Below are 19,575 nucleotides of genomic sequence, written 5' to 3'. Positions count from 1 at the left end.
TAGATAATGATAATAGATTCTACAGATCAAACAAATATTAATTTATGTAAGTATTATTTAGTTTTATGGATCGAATCCTCACTAGTTTTACTAGTTGGGAGTTTATTCAGATTTATTTATGTCATTTATAGTCGTGATCAAATGTTAAGGAAGTTAAAAAAATAGTGGAATATTACCAACCTATGGTATCCATATCATCTGACACCCATGGTTGTTCCAGTGTTACAGTTAAATAAATACTGCTTGTGTAAAAGTGTCATCACATTTCTAAGAATCTGTCATGGGACTGTTTGACAAGCATTGTGGTTTTTAGTTATTTCACTGCCAAGTTCCTGCAGGTAGAATTTGCTTAATTATTTTTGTTGATAGGAGAATTATGGCGTCTGTGTTTGTTGTGATGTTTGTGTGTTGGATGGGGAGGCCATGTGGGGGAATTCATGTCGGGGATTGTTACACTGCATTATGTAATAATGTAATAAAATTGGGTTTCATAATTATATATTTAATTATTACATTAATATAGTTAAATAAAATTAAACAACACATTTGAATGTGTATTCAAATAACTAATTGAGGAAAGCCTTTGCATTCAGATAACCGACCATTTCAGATTTTACATACTTTCTTAAACTCTCTCAAATATTAAACTCTCTTGTAAGGGCAAATCTTTGCAACAAAGCTGATGGTAGAGCTGCAGAAACATGTTTATGGAAATTCTGTTTTGACTTTCAGAAAACATTAAGTGGTTGCAAAACCTTAATTGAACTGGAAGAATTTGAGGTGAGGTGGGGGGGAGGAGGGGTAGGGGGGATATGGGGTGAGGTGAGGTGGGGTGAGGGGGTGAGGTGAGGTGGGGTGAGGAGTCAGGAGATGGGGTGAGGTGAGGTGGGGTGAGATGGGATGAGGAGGGGTTGGGTGAGATGCGGTGGGGTGAGGGGGTCAGGGGGGGGGGTGAGATGGGATCAGGTGTGTGAGGTGGGGTGAGTTGGGAGGGTGGAGGGGGGGTGGGGTGGGGTGAGGGGGTGAGGTGAGGTGGGGTGAGGAGTCAGGAGATGGGGTGAGGTGAGGTGGGGTGAGATTGGATGAGGAGGGGTTGGGTGAGATGCGGTGCGGTGAGGGGGTCAGGGGGTGGGGTGAGATGGGATCAGGTGTGTGAGGTGGGGTGAGTTGGGAGGGTGGAGGGGGGTGATGTGGGGTGAGGTGGGGTGAGGGGGTGAGGTGAGGTGGGGTGAGGAGTCAGGAGATGGGGTGAGGTGAGGTGGGGTGAGATGGGATGAGGAGGGGTTGGGTGAGATGCGGTGCGGTGAGGGGGTCAGGGGGTGGGGTGAGATGGGATCAGGTGTGTGAGGTGGGGTGAGTTGGGAGGGTGGAGGGGGGGTGATGTGGGGTGAGGTGGGGTGAGGGGGTGAGATGAGGTGGGGTGAGGGGTCAGGAGGTGGGGTGAGGTGAGGTGGGGTGAGATGGGATGAGGAGGGGTTGGGTGAGATGCGGTGCGGTGAGGGGGTGGGGTGAGATGAGGGGGGTGAGGTGAGGTGGTGTGAGATGGGATCAGGTGTGTGAGGCGAGGTGGGGTGAGTCGGTGAGGTGGGGTGGGGTGAGGTGGGGTTAGATGGGGTGAGTTGAGGTGGGTGAGGAATGGTGAGGGGGTGAGGATGAGTGAGGTATTTATACTGATTAAGTTACTTTCTAGGCTATTGAGTCTAGAAAGCCTCAATTGCCTCAATGTTGTAATAACTAAATAAAGCCCTTTTTTTCTTACATGTTCTGTCTTGTTATTCGATTTGACACAACTAACTGTTCCTTTCTCTCCCACAACTTACATGACGCTGGCTCCGCCCCTTCAGGAAGTAGAGCCGTCCTCCGACAAGATCAATCCCTGATCTGTCTTAGATCAATATAGTTTAAGTAATGAGCCTTTTGGGGTCAAGATTTAAGAAGCATTGGTTATTTCTATTTTTGCTGGCTAATTGATTTTGTATTTTATTTTTTTTTAGGAATAACTATTTTATAATAATTTCAATTTCAAAAGTGGACATATGTTTAAATTTGAGGTTTAAAGAAAATGTGGTAATTTGTGATGAACTATTTATGTAAGTATTTTTTTTAATTATTAATCTAATCCTCACTAGTTTTACTAGTTGGGAGTTTATTCAGAGTTATTTATGTAATTTATAGTCGTGATCAAATGTTCAGGAAGTTAAGCTTAAAAAATAGTGGAATATTACCAACCTATGGTATCCATATCATCTGACACCCATGGGTGTTCCAGTGTTGTAGTTAAATAAATACTGCTTGTGTAAAAGTGTCATCACTCTTCTAAGAACCTGTCATGGGACTGTTTGACAAGCATTGTGGTTTTTAGTTATTTCACTGCCAAGTTCCTGCAGGTAGAATTTGCTTCATTATTTTTGTTGATAGGAGAATTATGGCGTCTGTGTTTGGGGTGATGTTTGTGTGTTGGATGGGGAGGCCATGTGGGGGAATTCATGTCGGGGATTGTTACACTGCATTATGTAATAATGTAATAAAATTGGGTTTCATAATTATATATTTAATTATTGCATTAATATAGTTAAATATAATTAAACAACACATTTGAATGTGTATTCAAATAACTAATTGAGGAAAGCCTTTGCATTCAGATAACCGACCATTTCAGATTTTACATACTTTCTTAAACTCTCTCAAATATTAAACTCTCTTGTAAGGGCAAATCTTTGCAACAAAGCTGATGGTAGAGCTGCAGAAACATGTTTATGGAAATTCTTTTTTGACTTTCAGAAAACATTAAGTGGTTGCAAAACCTTAATTGAACTGGAAGAATTGGAGGTGAGGTGGGGTGAGTTGGGAGGGTGGAGGGGGGGTTGGCTGGAGGTGATATGGGGTGAGGTGAGGTGGGGTGAGATGGGATGAGGAGAGGTTGGGTGAGTTGAGGAGGGGTGAGGAGGAGAGGTTGGGTGAGTTGAGGTGGGGTGAGGGGGTCAGGGGGTGGAGTGAGGTGAGGGGATGAGGGGTGAGGTGGTGTGAGATGGGATCAGGTGTGTGAGGCGAGGTGGGGTGAGCTACAAACTAATAAATATTAATTTATGTAAGTATTATTTATTTTTATGGATCTAATCTTCACTAGTTTTACTAGTTGGGAGTTTATTCAGAGTTATTTATGTCATTTATAGTCGTGATCAAATGTTCAGGAAGTTAAGCTTAAAAAATAGTGGAATATTACCAACCTATGGTATCCATATCATCTGACACCCATGGGTGTTCCAGTGTTGTAGTTAAATAAATACTGCTTGTGTAAAAATGTCATCACTCTTCTAAGAACCTGTCATGGGACTGTTTGACAAGCATTGTGGTTTTTAGTTATTACACTGCCAAGTTCCTGCAGGTAGAATTTGCTTAATTATTTTTGTTGATAGGAGAATTATGGCGTCTGTGTTTGGGGCGATGTTTGTGTGTTGGATGGGGAGGCCATGTGGGGGAATTCATGTTGGGCTGCGTGGGCTGATTGATTTATGGTTTATAGTTTCCAATTGTAATACCATCCTCAGCTAGCTTTCTGCACATGGTGTTAGCTTAAAGTAACGAGGAAAAAATGTACTCCTGTCTCACAATTTGATGGTAATAGAATTTTTTTAAATGAGCAGGTGGAATTAAAACATATTGCATTGGATCCACATAAAGAAGTAAGACTGCCACCAACAAGTGGGGGGACCAGTTCTGACTGTTGTCAGTGTCCATGCGCTAAACAGCAATTCAGATCACACACCCTTTTTGGAGTCCTTGGAGGGATTTCTGGAGAGCGTACCTCCCTGGAGACTCCCTGGTTTTGCTGGGGGACTTCAACACTCACATGGGCAAAGACAGAGAGACCTGGAAGGGTTTGGGTTGGAGCAATGCCCCCAACCCCAATTTGAACCTGAGTGGTGTTGAATTTATGTGCTCATCATGGATCATCCATAGTGAAAACCATGTTCAGGCATAAGGGTGTCCTTATGGGCTCTGGGCACAAGGACACTGGATGACTTTGCTGTCGTCTGATCTGTGGCCTCATGTCTTGGACACTCGTGTGAAGAGAGGTGAGGAGGTGTGCACTGACCACTATCTGGTGGTGTGCTGGCTCTGATGGTGGGGCAGGATGGCGGTCAGACCTTGCAAGCCCAAACATAAGTGTTTGGAACATCTGGCAGAGTCTCAGGAGACGGGGCTTTAACTCCCACCTCTGTGTCCCCTATACAAAAAGGGGGACCACAGGATGTGCTACAATTACAGAGGGGTCACACTCTTAAGCCTCTCTGGAAATGTCCATTCCGGGGTTCCTGGAGAGGAGGGTCCATCGGATAATCAAACCTTGGATTCAGGAAGAGCAGTGTGGTTTTTGTCCTGGTCGTGGAGCTTTGGTTCAGCTCTACACCCTCAGCAGGGTCCTGGAGGATGCATGGGAGTTCACCCAACCAATGTGCTTTATAGAGTTGGAGAAAGTGTTCAACCGTGTCCCTCAGTGAGCCCCGTGGAGGATTCTCCAGGAGTATAGGATACCAGGTGGGTCCTTTGATAAGGGCTGTTAGGCCCCTGTATGACTGGTGTCAGAGTGTGGTCCATAACTCTGTTCATAACTTTTATAGACAGAATTTCAAGGCACAGCCAAGTTGTTGAGCGGATACGTTTTGGTGGCCTTAGCATGTTTATTAGTCATACATAAAAATCACATTTTTTAAAGTTTTGCAAATCGCACCATCAATTCCTCAACAATCCTCCACATTAACCTTACTTTATCAGAGTGCAGCTCTCCAAGACCTACAGAAAAGTCTCTTTCACCATGATCTACATTAAACATGAAGTCCACCATTTTGGATTGAAGTTGCGATTTTGATCCCATTTATAGCCTCTGGTGTTGATCAGACTCATCCTACAGACTCTTGTTGATCGGCTTCTCGTTTGTCCTGTTTGCTCAAGTCATGGGGGATAAAAACTTATCAAAACTGAGTTTTCCAGCATGCTGATGAAATGCAAGGGACAGCATTCTTCCAGTACTGACACTTTATGGTGGATAGTGTGAGTTTAGCAGTGTGGCGAAGTCGGACATAATGGCATGCAATGGCAAGATGTCTGATCGACTGGATGCTGTTCTAGTCGATATGAACCACGTTAGATATAATCAGTCCTAATCCAATCCCCAACAGGAAGCTGGCAAACGTTTTGCTTGTGTATGGCGTGTTGGTGTTGGGTCACATTTCTACCATGATACAGATGTATTGACTAAAAGGCCTGATGACAACACTGAGTAAATATGTCTATGAGGAAAGATGCAATATCTTTAGAAGCCTGTCATAGAAAGTGTTTGTTCATATCTTCTTTGGGCAGACTGGTTTTCCCTTTCAGTCACACCTTAGTCCAGATCCTGTATCCAGTATTTGCTTTGATGAAGCCCAGGTCTTTTTTCATCAGGTGATGTTTGATTTAGGTTTCTGATAGTCAGGTGAGGTGACACATCAGCACATTCAGCAGGTATAAATAACGGTGTCTGAACATCGGAGACACTGAGGAGAAGCCGAAGTTTGGAATCAAGTTCCTTCCAGCTGCAGGTGAGAGATGAACGAATGAATTCATTTACAACTGTTTTTCACCACTAACGTTTCTCTATTTTACATTTACAGGGAATTTCATTGAATTGCAATTCAATAGCGATCCATACTGACTCCAGATTTTCATCGATTTTGATCAATTTTATCCAGATCAACAGGAAAGATGAAGGTAAGCCTGTACCACGCACTATAAAAAATATTTGTAACTGAATTATCAGTCTAATGATTTACAATGTAGGAAACATGAGGATTGATGTATCTATCTTTATTTACTTTATCCTGGAAAGATTTTTTTAAGATTTAAAATGTAATTAACAAAATAAAAAACAGCAGACATTGTATTATGAAATATCAATGATGATTAGAATATGAATACAAACAACATATTTTACAATGTAGTCAAAAATGAACCAATCAAACAACTTCTAGTGAGTTTGTTGACTATTAAAAGTGTGAGGTATTTGTTCACTCACTGAAATGTTGAGTGAGTTTGAGTTTTTAAACGTATTCAAACATTGAATGAAGGCAAACACTGTGCATATCATTGGCTCTGGAAATAACATTTCTCAACAGGATTGATTAAATAAATTGTTGAAAAAAATTGTAGGGTCCCACCTACCAGAAACCATTGTTAAAGCAGAATCCAGCATTAGTCTGACAGCCTGAGGCTGCAAATCTGGCAGCACAACATGCAGGACAAGGATAGGTGTGAACAGGGATCAGGTTTAATCTGACTAGATGGATGTTAATCAGAGTTTATTTGATGGGTGATGTTCAGAAGGTGTCATATTCTGTCTTCCAGCTGTCATCAGTTCTCTTCCTCTTGGCTCCACTGCTGGTCAGCTGTCAAGTGGTCAAACTGCCAGCAAACTGTAATGACGTCTACAATGTGGACAAGACACGGCCCAGTGGAGTGTACACCATCTATCCAAGTGGATCTACATCTGCTGTTCAGGTGAACTTTAAGTTTGGTTTGTTTGTGAGAATGAAGATCCAGATTAGAGTTCTGGGCATCACCAAACCTGACTTTAGGTTTATCTGCCTTCAAATGTGACACGCACTAGCGGAACAAGTCAGCGTCAGGCTGGGGGGCGGGGTCAATTACTGGGCCCCTAACGGATCACCGGGCCCCTTATGTGGAACTGTTGAGGGGGGGGGGGCTGGTGTTGTGCCGCGTTTGTCTTTTGATTTTTACCCAGAAAGCATTTCGGCTAAACCGTGAGTGAAACAGCCCTTGGGGCTGACTAGTATATATTCCATTGGGGAAGGTCACTTTAACATAAAATACACCTTTCTCAACAGGTGAGGGCACATTTTCTCCCTCTATAATCAGACATTTAAACGACTTGAAACCATTCCTCCCTCCCTGGCACCTCCAGACCCAGGCCCCCATCCGGCCCGGGGGAAGCCGCCCCCACAGCCCCGCCCCTGGCGACACGCCCCCATACACATTACTTAAACTGAAACTTAATATGTTGTTGTTTCAATTCAAGCTCCAGTTTGTTTCACCTAAAACTAAAGCAGTTATTTATTGAGATAAAATTTTATTTAATTATAAGTTCACACATTACTGAGACAGTGATAATATATAATGTTCTACAATATATATTATATCTACTGCAGCCCAATTAATCTGTGTGTTTGTGTGAAGGTTTACTGTGACATGGACTCAGAGGGAGGACGCTGGACGGTGAGATGTCCACATCAACTCAACATGAACTCTGATTGCAGAACAACTTGGTTTATCTGAAGGTTCCTGGAGGTTTTCATCCAACAAACATCAAGTCCTGTTGAAAGAAGAGTTTTTATTTTCCTTCCGTTTTCACCTCCTTGTTAAAAATAAGACTTAGTAAATTTTGTCATGTTAAATATTGACTATTGATATCAATTCAGTTGGTAAAACCCACTTTCTTTTCATCCTGAATGTGTAAGTGAGAAATTAGTTCACTTCTTGAACAGATTCCTTTGTTTCTCCAGGTTTTCCAGAGGAGGATGGACGGCTCTGTAAACTTCTACAGAACCTGGGCCGAGTACAAGAGAGGCTTTGGAAACGCTGCTGGAGAGTACTGGCTGGGTGAGACATGAACCTGAACAATCAATGCTTGGTTTGTTTATTTATTTAGGACAATAATAACATAATTATAGCCACATGTGTCACCATCTGTTTGTTATTTACTGGGCCCTCTTCTTCACTATTGTTTTGCAAAGTGATGGTGTATTTACACCAGGTACAGGACAGAGAAGGTGAAACTTTATGCCTTTAATGACCCTTTGAACATTTTAACTAACTTCCTCCAAATCCACATAAATCAGGTGTGTAAAAGTCTCAGTAAAAATTAAATATTGATGGTTTGCATGTCTGTGCAGGTCTTGATAACATCCATGAGTTGACACGGATTCAAAACTGTGAACTGATGGTCGACATGGAGGACTTTGAAGGAAACAAAAAGTTTGCCCTTTACTCTTCATTTAAAGTCGATGCTGAGTGTGACGGTTACCTGCTTCATGTGAGTGGTTTCGACAACAAAGGGGGCGCTGGTGAGTCATGAGAAAACCTCATCCTAACTTTACTAGACAGGATGGATGGATGGATGGATGGATGGATGGATGGATGGATGGATGGATGGATGGATGGATGGATGGATGGATGGATGGATGGATGGATGGATGGATGGATGGATGGATGGATGGATGGATGGATGGATGGATGGATGGATGGATGGATGGATTCAAGGCACTGAGCATGGATCCCTGAGGGACTCCTGTGTTATTACATATGTATAACATCTATAATATTAATAATAAAGCTAATTTGCTTTATTAGACCATTCAGGATTCATAATAAAACACCTTGACTCAATGAAATGTGTTGTGTCAGTGATATTATAACCTAGAGTTTGTTCTTGTGGTTCTGAAGCAAACAGATTGATGTTGGCTGATTACAGAAAAAAAACCTGATCAAAGTAAATTGAATTGATCTCATAATAGGCTAGTAAGAGATTAACATGACCTCTTATAATTTATTTCACTAAACATAAGTTTAGTGAGTTTTTACAAAGCCAGTATTTTTTTGTATTGAAATGACAATTTTATTTTTGTCTGATCATAATGTTTTTTTTGTTTGTTTTTTCATTATTTAAATTTTCAACTCAATGTCTTTTTTATTCATATAGTTTTTGTGTCCTCTAATGATTTCTGCAGGAGACAGCCTTACCTATCACAATGAACAGAAATTTTCCACCTTTGACAAAGACCAGGACAAGTGGGGCGGCAACTGTGCCAAATCTTATCTGGGTGCTTTCTGGTACAATACTTGTCACTATGCAAACCCTAATGGTGTTTATCGCTGGGGGGCTGACAAGACTCTCTTTGCTGTTGGAGTGGAATGGCCTCACTGGAAGGGATTTGATTACTCCCTGAAGAGCATCAGCATGAAAATTCGTCCTGCCAAGTAAATCTGCAGGTCAAACATCCAGCAAAAAATGATGAGTTGCTTTTTCTTGTAATCAATCATCAACTTTTGGCTTCAAACATGAGTCAAATGTTGATATTATTACCTCTAATTATAATCCAGTTGATTGTGCTTTAAATCTTTGGTGAGGGTTTACTACTGTAATCAGTTTCTCTCCTGCTCTGTGATAATAAATAAGAATCAAGCAGCAATGTTTGTGTGTCTGGATTGTTTTACATGTTAAACGTAAAATATGCCAGTTTTAAAACAGAAATTTGGCCAAATGGAAATATTTTTAGAATCAAACCTCGTCGTTAAATGCAAGTAATTGAAAAAACTAAATCTTCCATGATTCTCAATAATTTCATGCTCAACTGTGTCACTGTGAACCTCTATGTCTATTTGATGATCTGTTTTGTCACTTAAGTATATCTGATGTTAGCTAAGACAAATAAATTAAGTTTAATTGGAGTTTTATCAGAAAACGATCAGGAAGCTAAACAAGAACTGCAGAAAGTCATAATTTCGCTTTTCCTTGCAATAATCTGTAAAAAATAAAAATAAAGAATTTTATCTCTGGATCACAATAAATATTCATAGTCCACATTAATACCTATTTAAAAATAATTACTATTCTAACCTTTATGTCCTTGATAATTTGACCATTCACAATGATCATATGATATGCATCAACATGTTGAAAAAACAAATTATATGATATTTAGACTCCTAGAGATGAGTTGATTGATTTGATCAGGTTGTGTTTAAGCGTGTGTGAGATCAAATTCCTGAGATTTACTGTTGATAAAAACATTAACATAAAAATGTTAATGTTTTAACATTAACAAATCTGTCTAGGCCTGTCACAATAACTAATACTGCTGGACGATAAATTGTCCCTGAACTTAATGCGATTGACGATAACATTGTTGTTTTGAGAACATTTTCAAGTCATATAATAGTAATAATGACATAAAAATGCAAGAACACATTCTCAAAGATCAATAAACTTTAAACAGTAGAACTGGAAGACACTTGAAAACAACAGAATCAACAATAAAATAAATCATGAAAACAAAATTTAATTAAAAATAAAGGGATAATTGCAACCAAAACACCGGACTGAAGACTTTTATCATTCAGTTTTTGGTAAAATGAGAGAAAAAAAGAGAAAAAATATAAATCAAGCAAGTGAAAATAATTGAGTTTCTTTTAATTTATCATGCGATTAATTGATTTATTGTTTATTGTGACAGGTCTTGTTGTGTTATTATATAAAGTGAAAGACTCACTGAATGCTGAAGCATAGCTGATGTTACACAATTCACTGATTGTTTTCCAACGCAGTTTTCTAACTATGAATATTGTTCTGTGAACGTTTACAAAGTCAACTTGCCAGTTTAATATCTTACATTTAAATGTTAAACAATTTATAATCTTTTAATTTATGTATGCTGAAATTAAATCAAATTTAGCAGCATTGATCATCTCAATAAACAAGTGTTACATTCATGTATTTGTGGTCTGTGTTAAAACATTGGTGTTTATGGGGCCCCTGAAGCCCTGGGGGGCCTGATGGAGCTGCTGACTTAATTTGGATTAAACAAAAGTGCAAATAATTGATATTCATTTTGATTGTGTTTTTTGATTTGTTGTTTTTAAGATTAGTTGTGTGTTTAAGTAGCGTGTTACTGGCAATGTTGTCCCATAACGTATAATTACCCAGTAATATTTTTAAATTTCCTGTAACCTTATCATCTTGGTGGACCACCGGTGGACAAAAAAGTGTAAAACTGAAAATACGCCTTATATTCTAGGTTCTTCAAAGTAGCAACCTTTTGCTGCGATTACTGCTTTGCACACGCTCTGCATTATCTTGATGAGTTTCAAGAGGTCGTCACCTGAAATGGTTTTCACTTCACAGGTTGTGCCCTGTCAGGTTAATAAGTGGGATTTCTTGCCTTATAAATGGGGTTGGGACCATCAGTTGTGTTGTGCAGAAGTCATGTGGACACACAGCTGATAGTCCTACAGAATAGAGTGTTAGAATTTGTATTATGGAAAGACAAAAGCACCTAAGTAAAGAAAAACGAGTGGCCATCATTACTTTAAAAAATGAAGGTCAGTCAGTCCAAAAAATTGGGAAAACTTTGAAAGGGTCCCCAAGTGCAGTCGCAAAAACCATCAAGCGCTACAAAGAAACTGGCTCACATGAGGACAGCCTCAGGAAAGGAAGACCAAGAGTCACCTCTGCTGCGGAGGAGAAGTTCATCCGAGTCACCAGCCTCAGAAATCGCAGGTTAACAGCAGCTCAGATTAGAGACCAGGTCAATGCCACACAGAGTTCTAGCAGCAGACACATCTCTGCAACAACTGTTAAGAGGAGACTGTGTGAATCAGGCCTTCATGGTAGAATAGCTGCTAGGAAACCACTGCTAAGGACAGGCAACAAGCAGAAGAGACTTGTTTGGGCCAAAGAAATCTGTGCTTTGGTCTGATGAGTCCAAATTTGAGATCTTTGGTTCCAAACACCGTGTCTTTGTGCGACGCAGAAAAGGTGAACGGATGGACTCTACATGCCTGGTTCCCACCGTGAAGCATGGAGGAGGAGGTGTGATGGTGTGGGGTGCTTTGCTGGTGACACTGTTGGGGATTTATTCAAAATTGAAGGCATACTGAAACCTGTGTGAAGTTGGCCCCCCCACCTTCTTCAAATCAGACAAAATTGGTGTCAAACGTTTGTGCTACGTTTGTGCAGCAAAAATTTTAGTTTGTGCTGCTTTGGCTTTGAAGATATTAATGAAAGTGTAAAGGGCAAATGGTCAACCGGCCCCTCAACTTTTATGAAATCCAACTTTCTTTATATCTTTAAAATGATAGCGGCACAAACGAAAATTTTTGCTGCACAAACCAGCACAAACGTAGCACTAACGTTTGACACCAATTTTGTTTATTTTCATAAAAGTAGAGGGGCTGGTTGGCCTTTTGACCTTTACACTTTCATTAATATCATCAAAGCCAAAGCAGCACAAACAAAAAATTTTGCTGCACAAACCAGCACAAACGTAGCACAAACGTTTGGTAAACGTATTGCAAGTACTTACAAATTTGGATTTTTCTCTTAGAAGTACATTAATTAAATTTAGTTAAACAAAACCTAAGAGTTTAAATTGCAGAAATATGTCAGAGGTTCTGGTAGTTTAGTTCAGTAGAGAAGACCTTTATTTAAAACCACGAGTCACAATGACTGCAAATGTGGGTTTGTTAGCATGAAACCGAACATGACTAAGAGAAAACCAGATGAGTGAGCCCTGGTTCTGATACTTTAAAGAAGATAAGAACCAAAGATGAGATAAGAACCTAGAATGTGTTTTTTGCTAGATACACAGATACGAGGTCAACAGTGTTGTGGACTTTGGTGTCCAAGTCCATCTCTGGGCAAAAGCTTTTCACAAAACAAACACAGGACCAAACAACAGAGGAGTCGACTGCACATGTATTAACTACTGCATGATACCAAAGCTATTGTGCAATACATGTGCAACATTTCTGTCTTGTTCATTATTTCCTCCTGTGAGTCAAATAAAAACAATTCTGTTTAAGGAACTACATGCAAACTGACAGTGACAAAAAAAAACTATTGGTCAATTTTACAAAAGAACTAAAAATGCTAAATGCTTCTGTTGAACACGAGCTTTTCATGATGGGAATTCAGCCACATTTTAATGTAAAATATAAAATGATGACATCATGAACACAATTTTATGGAAACCATAATTATAATGATGTTATTATTGCTAATATAAATGCAATAAAAAAAAGAAGAGAATGGAGATAATCTTAATTGTCTCACTACCATTATCAGGTGGCACAGGAGCAGAAGAAAGATAAGTGGAAGCATACATATTCACAAAAATAAAAACATTTACAATGATAGAAACGGTGCAGCAGAAACTGTTATGACATTAAGAGCTAATAACACAATACAAATTAAAAAATGTGCAGCTTAATAAAATGTAAAGTAAGAAACATGTGCATAAAGTGTGGAGAACAAAAAAGTCTTTGTTTTGTAACAGGAGAAAATATGAATAAGTTTTACAAGTTTCTGTAGAAAACGGCAGCAGATAATATGACAGGGAGCATCCAGGTCAATGAGGACGCCAAGAAAGCCGCAGCTGCTTCAGATGAAACTACAAATATATTAAATTATGTAAGAGGAACAAAACACAAGAGACATTTCAGCTCAAGATTAGAGGAGAAAAGCAACAGGCACTTTTTTCTACCAACTATCAAAATGCATTTTGTTATAAGATCCGTGGCCATCAGGACGACAGCTGTGGCCTTTGGTTCACATGGAGTTAGTGGTTCTGTTCTGGACAAAGACCAAGTCCATGCCTGGAAAAAGCATTTCACAAAACAAAAAGAGGATCTCACAAAAGAGAAGTACATTTCACACCCACCAGCTTATTGGGTAACTTTTTTGCTTATTGCATAAGGCGCATTTTATCAAATCTATTGCACAATGTACGCAGAACATTTCTGTGTTGTTCATTACCTTCTCCTTTGGGTCAAATAAAACATTTCCATTTAAGGATGTGGACTCAAGTCAAGAGAGAGATAGAGAGGCATCAAGGAGTGAGGGACAGCAAAGAGAGAAATAAGAAAATGAATCTGAGGAACAATGAAAGTTCAAAAGGATTATGTGAATCGTAACTAAAGAGTCCAGGAAAAATGCCAAATAAATTAAAGTTTAACTTCAGGATCAAGGTTCGCCAGCGTCCAATTGCACCATCTGTTATTTGACTTCATGGGAGATAATCAAGTAGGAATGCAGAACATGAAGGCCTAGAATTTGCCACTGGGATAATGTTCTTTGGTCAGATGAAACAAAACTTTATGACCACAGACTCAAAATGAAGCAGACCAAGAAAGCACTGTGTCCCGTTGACCACTGACCATGGTGTTACTGTGCTCAATTGGCCTGCCAACTCTCCTGACCTGAACCCCATAGAGAATCTGTGGGATATTGTGAAGAGAAAGTTGAGACCCACAACTCTGGATGAGCTTAAGGCCATCGAAGCATCCTGGGCTCCATAACACCTCAGCAGAGTCACAGGCTGATGGCCTCCATGCCGCATTGAAGGCTGCAAAAAGGATTCCTGACCAAGTATTGAGTGCATAACTGAACATAATTATTTGAAGGTTGACTTTTTTGGTATTAAAACACTTTTCTTTTATTGGTCGGATGAAATATGGTAATTTTTTTAGACTGAGCTGTTTGCCAAAATCATCAGTATTAAAACAATAAAAGACCTGAAATATTTCAGTTGGTGTGCAATGAATCTAAAATATATGACAGTTTAGTTTTTATCATTACATTATGAAAAATAATGAACTTTATCACAATATAAAATTTTTTTGAGAAGGACCTGTATGTGCATGAATAATAATAACAGACATTTTCCAAGTTAAAAAGAAAACAGGAATGTTTGTTTCTGATTAATATTTATTTAAGTTATAAATTTGCTTTCTGAGGAAGAAACAAATGTTCCATAAATGATTGTTGAGTTGCACGCAGCATGATTAGCTCAGAAAACACAGTCTGCATGTGGGCGCCCCTTTAATGTCTCTGTTTCCTCCTTTAAGATGTGATGTTACGATAAATGTGTCTATAAAAGCTGATTTGCTGTTCCTCTATCTGACCTGAAACTTCCTGATTCAGAGCTGAAAGTAAGAAGCTGATTCTTCTGATATTTTTTTAAAAGTCCTTTTTACTTAACCTGTCATTCTGGCTCTTGGTTTCTCTTCGATTTTGTATGTTTATTTTCACAGAAGGTGATAATTACCCAACGGGAACCTGCAGCCATGACGATGCTCACTCTGCCTTTGCTTCTCTGTGGTCTGATGCTTCTGAGCAGCGTCAACGGTGAGCATTTTGTCAGGAAGTGTGAGAAGAAAGAATCCTTTGAGTTGTGCAATTAAAATGACTTGACTTAACCTGCTACCTAAAATAAATTAAATATGTCCTTTTTAAAAATTAAAAATATATCATTTATAGATAGAGATATTAGTTCTGTTTCTAGATTGTTGGTGCACTTTCCATTTCTGATTTAGTTACACCAGCTGAACCTTAGCTGACCAAAAAGCCTTTTTATATCTCAAAAATATACAGTTACAACTTTTACACCATAGTAGTGAAGATTAGTTTGATACTTTTCAGTGCAACATTCACTATGAGGTGAAACGGTGCAATAGATAATAATTTTTGTTATATTTTTTTCCCACAAAGGGATCAATAGATTGAGAACTGAATGCCCGTCTGGCTGGAATGTAATCGAGGGACGCTGTTTCAAATACATTCCAAGACGAATGACTTGGGCTAAAGCTGAGGTATAACTGGACAGTGATTAATGTTTAGGAACATGAAACTGCCTTTACATGTTGCGTCTTCCTAAGTAAAAAGTAAATGTTTCATCAACATTGTTTTTCCAATAAACGTTTCTTTTTTTCCGATTGATTGGCAGAGAAATTGCATTTCCATGGGAGGAAACCTTGCGTCTGTGCACAGTTCTGAAGAATACCATGAAATTCAGTCGCTCATTACGCGTGCCACTTATGAGATGAAGGTTACGTGGATCGGCGGCTCTGATGCAGCTGAGGTTAGCATTACCCTATATTACTCTATTCATCAAAACCTGGTCAACACAGACTGTCAGAGTCATTCTCCTGATGCGTCTTCTTCCAGGAAGGTCATTGGGCTTGGACTGATGGGAGCCTGATGACTTTTACAAACTGGTGTCCTGGAGAACCCAACAATGCTGGTTCACATCAGCACTGCATGCAAATGAATTACTCAGGTAAAACTGTTCTTTCTTTTAAGCAATGATTAAGCCACATCTTATAGATGTCTGATCACATGCAAAAACATAAAATTAATAAATATTTATTTTATCTTTAGTGCTGCAAAGTTTTCCTGAATAATTCCAATCTGAATACTGCTGTGACCTTAGAAAAGCTTCAGGCCTTTTCGGTATAAAACAGTTTTCTGTCTCACTTCCAGGAGAAAAGTGCTGGGACGATGACAGATGTGCAGTTCGCCTACCCTCTGTCTGCCTTTTGAAAAAACTGAAGCTGAAATGAGCTGAAGACATGAAGAAGCTTCCTCAGTTTGCATCTTTTTATTTTCTTTCTATGCTGCTTGAAAGATGGTGCGGTGCAGCACATGGACAGAGGAGCTCTGTCCTGCGTCTCATTCGATCAGGCCAAATGTACTGTAAAGTAACGGCTTTGTGTACTTTTTTGCTGATTAAACTTCCCTTCTTGTTCTTTGCAAAATTAAACGGCGGGCATTAAAATATGCTGGTCTGGATGTGTTTTTGTTTCGTGTGCAGCTTAGCCAAGTAAGCTTTATTTGTATTGTACATTTTAGCAATAAGACAGATCAAAGTGCTTTACATTATGAAACCACAACACAATAAGCAAACACTGTAAGAGGTTTGAGGCACATTTAGTTGTTTCTACTAACTTCTTGTCTAAGTCAAAGAAATCATGCAAAATTTACATTTTAAATTTGAAGGTGTGTGTTTTGTGAAATAAATTTGCAATAAGTTGTGTTAACTCTCTGAGGATTTGGTCATATATCCAAGATATAAGATAAAATATTTAGTGACTTGTTTAATGGTCAGACGAGCAGAGAACTTTGGCCAACTTAGAAACATTTTTTCAATATTTAGCGACTTTTCAGTACAGCATTTCAGCTTTTTGTGCAGATGTTGACTCTTACGCCTGTAGAAGCATTTTCATGTTTAGGTTGTATTTTACCAGTTACTGCAAGTGGATCTGCTACCATATTTCCCAGGGAGCTTAGCAACATGCTTTTGTTTCCTGCATTGCATCATCACTGACATGAACATTTGCTGATTGGCCTCTGTGCCTTTCTATTGTTCAGTTTGGGTGTCATTATTCAATCTAATCCAAAAACAGTAATAATATTTTATGTTAATGCATCACACGTTAATGTGTGTACTAAAATGCATTGTAAGACACCATGTTGAATCAAGAATTTAATTCTGCTTACTTGAAATGAGTGGTTACTTTAATTTGATAATGTGAGTAAAAACAGTTTGATCAGCTACATGAGGACGACTTGGATTTATGATGTGAAATGATAATTTGGTTTAAGTTAAATTCTAGTTGACTTCATATCAATTACATAGATTTTCAAAGCAGCTGGTAAACTAAAAATGAAACCACTTTCAAATGTTTTAAAGTTAACAAACAAAAAACTCCACATTGCATTAAAGTTGCAGTCCAAACAAGAACAAATCGATGTTCCAAGTAATACACATTCAGAAACTCTCAGGGATATTCTTGCCACAGTTGTTCATGATCTAGTGGACTTGTTTCAGAATGCATCAGTTCAAATATGGAATTTGTTCATTTATTTCACCTTATACAAAAATGAAAAGCAGCTTCAGTCGTAGTGACTTTTCACAAGTAAGATAATTGAAATCATGCTTGAATACAAAAAGAAGATATAATTATGATACTGAAAAAATAATAAAACTAAGAGATGACAGCAGAAGATACTATTTCTATCTTATGAAACAAGTCTGGTTTATCAAAGAGTCTGATGTTTATGACATCCATCATGAACAACAGGTTGGATGTTTGACTCATTTCATTCATTCCACATGTTTCCTCACAGGAGCAGCCATACTGTAAAGCTGTACAATAAAATTTAGATTCTTCAGGTTATCCAAGAGGCTGATGAATCCTCAATGTAAGAGCAGGAAAATCACCAACACACATTCTGCTCTGTATGTCTTTCACTCCATCCGTCTCATTGATCACAGGAGTTTATTCTTTTGGCGCAGACAAATGGACGCACTTCCAAACACTGCTGGTCATCCCAGCATGTTGAGCCTGTTAGTAGCAACAGCAAAGGTCAGGAACATATTTTAAAAATGGTGAAAGTATAAAAAACTCAATTTTGTTCATGCAACAACTAATTAGCGTTATAAGTGGATTGTGAAAGTAAAAGTCACCTAGACATGTATGTTATATAAAAAGTTAATGGGATGTTATTTTGTATTTACCTCTGTCATTCATTTCCAAACAGTGCTGGTCTCCTCTGGATCCACCATTATTTGGCTCTCCAGGACACCAGTGGGTGAAGTGGAAAGGACTCCCATCACTCCACAACCAGGTTCCTACCTACAGTAAAAATGTAATTAACAACTTTTAATTTCATTGACTGTCTGACAAATGATGTCTATGAGAAAAGTTACCTCTTCTGCATCAGAGCCTCCTATCCATATTTCTTTATACTCATTGGTTGCAGCCATTAACAGCCTTTGGATCTCATCAAACTCATCAATATTATGGACGGATACAAGATTAGCTTGCAAAGACACACAGCTTTTCTACATTGGAGAAAAACAGAGAGCATGAGAATGACTCCTGAGATTAAAGAATCCAAACAAAGTGTACAAGATAATCCTAAATTTAAGAATAAACCACAGATACCTGAGCTGTAGCCCAAGTGACAGGTACAGAAAAGTAGCGTAAGCAGCGTCCGTTAAACTCAGACCAGCCAGAAGAACAAGAACCTGAATGATTGATCTGGTTGATCACGGCTGCTGAAAACAAATATACTGTCAGGTAAACATGGTCAGATGAAATGACAGTTTTCCACCTGTTACCTGCTCCATCTCAGCAATACTTTAACTAACCAGACTTATTTTCATATTTGTTATATGCGTCACCGTTTGTGGCAGCTTCACCATAGAGGCCAAAGATTAATCAGTTCCTGCATGTTAAGATAATCGTTGATTAGGTTCTTAGGTCTCTTTATGTCATAAAGTGAAACGTTTCCACCAGAAAATGTGTTTTCAAATTCCCTAATCTGATGAGATTAGGAGTTAAACAAGGCCTAAGAATAATTTTTATTTCATAAAAGGAAGGGGAAAAACACGATAATTAAATAGGTTTCTATGATGCACAACACAGAAAATCACAAAAATTTCCGCTTTTTTTGTTCATATTGATAAACTGACATCACTGAGGAGATCAAGTTGATCCATTCAGCTTCACTGATGGCTTTGAAAGTGATGCAGAAACGTTTGACCATCACAACCACTTGGTGTCACTGTTGGGAGTCTTGTGATATCAAAGACTGATGATTGAACTTGGACTGATTTTTCCTGCTAACCACATTTAAAAACACTTAAATTAATATAAAAATGATTTCTTCATATTCAATAATGATTAAGAGTTATTGATTAATTCTTTAAGTAAAAAAGAAAAAAAAATAGCTTAAGGTTTAAATTTTTAGTAATTGCAAACAAAGCTGCAAAAAGGGAACATACTAAAGAATTGAAGTTTTCATTTTAAAATTTCCGCTTTTTTATTCATATTTAAAACTGACATCACTGAGGAGATCAAGTCGATCCATTCAGCTTCACTGATGGCTTTGAAAGTGACGCAGAAACGTTTGACCATCACAACCACTTGGTGTCACTGTTGGGAGTCTTGTGATAT

At 38.7% G+C, this 19,575-nt stretch overlaps 3 protein-coding genes across 3 annotated transcripts; 2 read left to right on the top strand and 1 right to left on the bottom strand.

Annotated features, from left to right (window-relative positions):
* The first annotated feature begins 5,462 nt into the window (after positions 1-5,462).
* On the top strand, positions 5,463-9,245 carry LOC145548681 (microfibril-associated glycoprotein 4-like). The gene is made up of 7 exons (XM_081599570.1): positions 5,463-5,582; positions 5,655-5,751; positions 6,385-6,537; positions 7,234-7,272; positions 7,560-7,656; positions 7,950-8,120; positions 8,784-9,245. The coding sequence occupies exons 2-7, from the start codon at positions 5,746-5,748 to the stop codon at positions 9,035-9,037; spliced, it is 720 nt and encodes a 239-aa protein (XP_081455696.1). The 5' UTR covers positions 5,463-5,582; positions 5,655-5,745; the 3' UTR covers positions 9,038-9,245.
* Positions 9,246-14,661: 5,416 nt separating this feature from the next.
* On the top strand, positions 14,662-16,390 carry LOC103460755 (ladderlectin-like). Its single transcript, XM_081599896.1, has 6 exons — positions 14,662-14,763; positions 14,866-14,959; positions 15,323-15,423; positions 15,558-15,692; positions 15,779-15,890; positions 16,094-16,390. Exons 2-6 carry the CDS (start codon positions 14,899-14,901, stop codon positions 16,171-16,173), a joined length of 489 nt encoding a protein of 162 aa, XP_081456022.1. The 5' UTR covers positions 14,662-14,763; positions 14,866-14,898; the 3' UTR covers positions 16,174-16,390.
* Positions 16,391-17,848: 1,458 nt separating this feature from the next.
* LOC108165999 (ladderlectin-like) lies at positions 17,849-18,746 on the bottom strand. The gene is made up of 4 exons (XM_081599112.1): positions 18,731-18,746; positions 18,562-18,674; positions 18,324-18,458; positions 17,849-18,249 (listed from the first exon to the last, which is right to left on the bottom strand). Exons 1-4 carry the CDS (start codon positions 18,744-18,746, stop codon positions 18,106-18,108), a joined length of 408 nt encoding a protein of 135 aa, XP_081455238.1. The 3' UTR covers positions 17,849-18,105.
* Positions 18,747-19,575: the final 829 nt, after the last annotated feature.

This window comes from Poecilia reticulata, chromosome 18, assembly GCF_904066995.2.
Source record: "Poecilia reticulata chromosome 18, P_reticulata-male-v2, whole genome shotgun sequence".
Classification (NCBI taxonomy): Eukaryota; Metazoa; Chordata; class Actinopteri; order Cyprinodontiformes; family Poeciliidae; genus Poecilia; species Poecilia reticulata.
Note: the sequence above shows the minus strand (reverse complement) of the source record. Positions and strands in the feature narration are given on the sequence as shown.

Bases quoted from the DNA above. Each gene is read 5' to 3' on its own strand.
- LOC145548681 (XM_081599570.1), top strand. The intron at 6,538-7,233 runs GTGAACTTTAAG...GTTTGTGTGAAG, and splicing joins GATCTACATCTGCTGTTCAG to GTTTACTGTGACATGGACTC. The intron at 8,121-8,783 runs GTGAGTCATGAG...TGATTTCTGCAG, and splicing joins CGACAACAAAGGGGGCGCTG to GAGACAGCCTTACCTATCAC.
- LOC103460755 (XM_081599896.1), top strand. From the start codon at position 14,899: ATGACGATGCTCACTCTGCCTTTGCTTCTCTGTGGTCTGATGCTTCTG. The intron at 14,960-15,322 runs GTGAGCATTTTG...TTTCCCACAAAG, and splicing joins GCTTCTGAGCAGCGTCAACG to GGATCAATAGATTGAGAACT. The intron at 15,424-15,557 runs GTATAACTGGAC...ATTGATTGGCAG, and splicing joins TGACTTGGGCTAAAGCTGAG to AGAAATTGCATTTCCATGGG.
- LOC108165999 (XM_081599112.1), bottom strand. The intron at 18,459-18,561 runs GTATCTGTGGTT...TCTCCAATGTAG, and splicing joins TCACTTGGGCTACAGCTCAG to AAAAGCTGTGTGTCTTTGCA. The intron at 18,250-18,323 runs GTAACTTTTCTC...TTTTTACTGTAG, and splicing joins GAGGCTCTGATGCAGAAGAG to GTAGGAACCTGGTTGTGGAG.